We start from the raw sequence: 1785 nt of genomic DNA, 5'->3' as shown, positions 1-1785 counted from the left end.
AAGATCCTCAGGAAATACATCTAGGTATTCACAAACTACCCTTGGCAACTCAACACGAGTCCCGTTACTCTCACTATCCAAGAGAGTAACAAGAAGGCCATTAAGCTCATTTCTACTATGAGGGTCAAAAACTAATGACAAGACCCTATCGACCTGGTCTCCCAAAAAGTAAAAACAATCACCACTTGAGGTGCACACTATGACCCTCTAACGAAAACAATCAATCACCCCTTAGTACGAAGACAACCAATCTATACCTAGAATGACATCAAAACTTGACATGTCTAGCAACACAAAAGTAAACGGGAGTCGACATCCTGTAACCTCTATCTCAGAACCACAACACCCCCGATCTAAGTCAACTATACCCCCAACTGGTGACTCAACTCTGAGCGGAGACGCTAGCTGTGCCACCTCTAACCCCAATACAGATACGAATGCAGCATATATGAATGAATGAGACACACCCGTATCTATCAACACATTAGCCAAAGAATTAAACACAACAAAAATACCTCTCACAACTGAGGATCCCGACAACTGCTCATCTCTCGGAGCATAGGCCTACTGCACTGACTGAGCCAAAGCGTCTCCCTGATTAACACATGAAGTCTGAACTGAGTGAGCTTGCTAGTGGCTCTGAGTTTGCCTCGACCCCGATGCGCCAAATGTGCCTCCCAACTGCGAGTAGGCTCTTTTTATGTGCCCTGACTGACCGCACTGATAGCAAGTAGGCCCCTGCCTCCTACTCTAAGACTGACTCCAAGATCGGTTAGGTAGTGGTGGTGGCAACATCTACTGTCCTCCTCCCTTTTACGGACATGCAAAGGCCTTGTGACCCGGTTGGCCACACTTGAAACAAGAAAAACCACTCGATGCACTCTTCCTCGGGCCTGCACTAGGCAAGAGAAAGGTGGATCTAGACTGCTACGGTTGAGACTGTGATGAAAAGGTGTTTCTGCTCTTCTTATTGGGTCTATGGTCCCCTTGTGACCCTTGACCCCTTGACCTTGACCCTCGGATTCTCTTCTCCTTGGCCTCTACGGTAATCTCTACGTGTGCCACCGCTTCCACAAGTCGGTCATAATTCTGGATCATGTTCCTGGCAACCTTAAACAAGATCTTGGTTCTTAGTTTCTTCTTAAACTCAATGCAACGACACTCTTCCATTGCCACCAACTCCGGCGCAAACCAGGACAAACTAGAGAAGGCCACCTCAAACTCGGCCACGGACATGTTAAGTTGCTTGAGGTCCTGAAATTCTTTTCTCAACCTTTCCCTAGCAGTGGGAGGTAGGTACTTGTCTAGGAAAGCCACCACAAATGCTTCCCATGTTGGTTCTATTCGACCCTTAGCGTATTTCCACCATTGGCCTGCATCCCCCTTGAGATAGTAACTCACAAGATTCACCCTTAACTCACCATCCTCAATGTGAAGCATCTCAAAAGTCTTCACTGTCTATTCAAGCCACTCATCCGCTTTCTTAGGCTCAGGGCCACCATGGAACTCATCCGGCTTGGCCCGCAAAAACTCCCTAGTGAGAAAGCTCGCCCTTGTCTCTATAGCATTCTCTCTAGCTTGGTTCTTTACCCTTAGTATGTTCATCAACTCCCTCAAGGCCCCCGCCATTTCTTGGGCTAGGGCCCCCATTGTGGCTTGACCCGCTTGTCCCGGAATTTTCACTTGTTCCACTTGCTCGGTCATATTAGCTTGGCCCAACCCCTCCTTTTGCATCGGAACCTCATGGACTGGTACCTCATACACACCCCACCGAGCCTTACCATG

At 48.2% G+C, this 1785-nt stretch overlaps 1 protein-coding gene across 1 annotated transcript; it reads right to left on the bottom strand.

Moving 5' to 3' along the window:
* Window positions 1-927: 927 nt before the first annotated feature.
* On the bottom strand, window positions 928-1440 carry LOC145797985 (uncharacterized). Its single transcript, XM_082885432.1, has one exon. The coding sequence runs from the start codon at window positions 1438-1440 to the stop codon at window positions 928-930; it is 513 nt and encodes a 170-aa protein (XP_082741558.1).
* Between the last annotated feature and the right edge of the window lie 345 nt (window positions 1441-1785).

The sequence above is a fragment of the Camellia sinensis genome, chromosome 8, assembly GCF_055761805.1.
Source record: "Camellia sinensis isolate YWXY chromosome 8, ASM5576180v1, whole genome shotgun sequence".
NCBI classification, from domain to species: domain Eukaryota; kingdom Viridiplantae; phylum Streptophyta; class Magnoliopsida; order Ericales; family Theaceae; genus Camellia; species Camellia sinensis.
This window is presented reverse-complemented; position numbering and strand designations above follow the sequence as displayed.

Bases quoted from the DNA above. Each gene is read 5' to 3' on its own strand.
- LOC145797985 (XM_082885432.1), bottom strand. From the start codon at position 1,440: ATGCTTCACATTGAGGATGGTGAGTTAAGGGTGAATCTTGTGAGTTAC.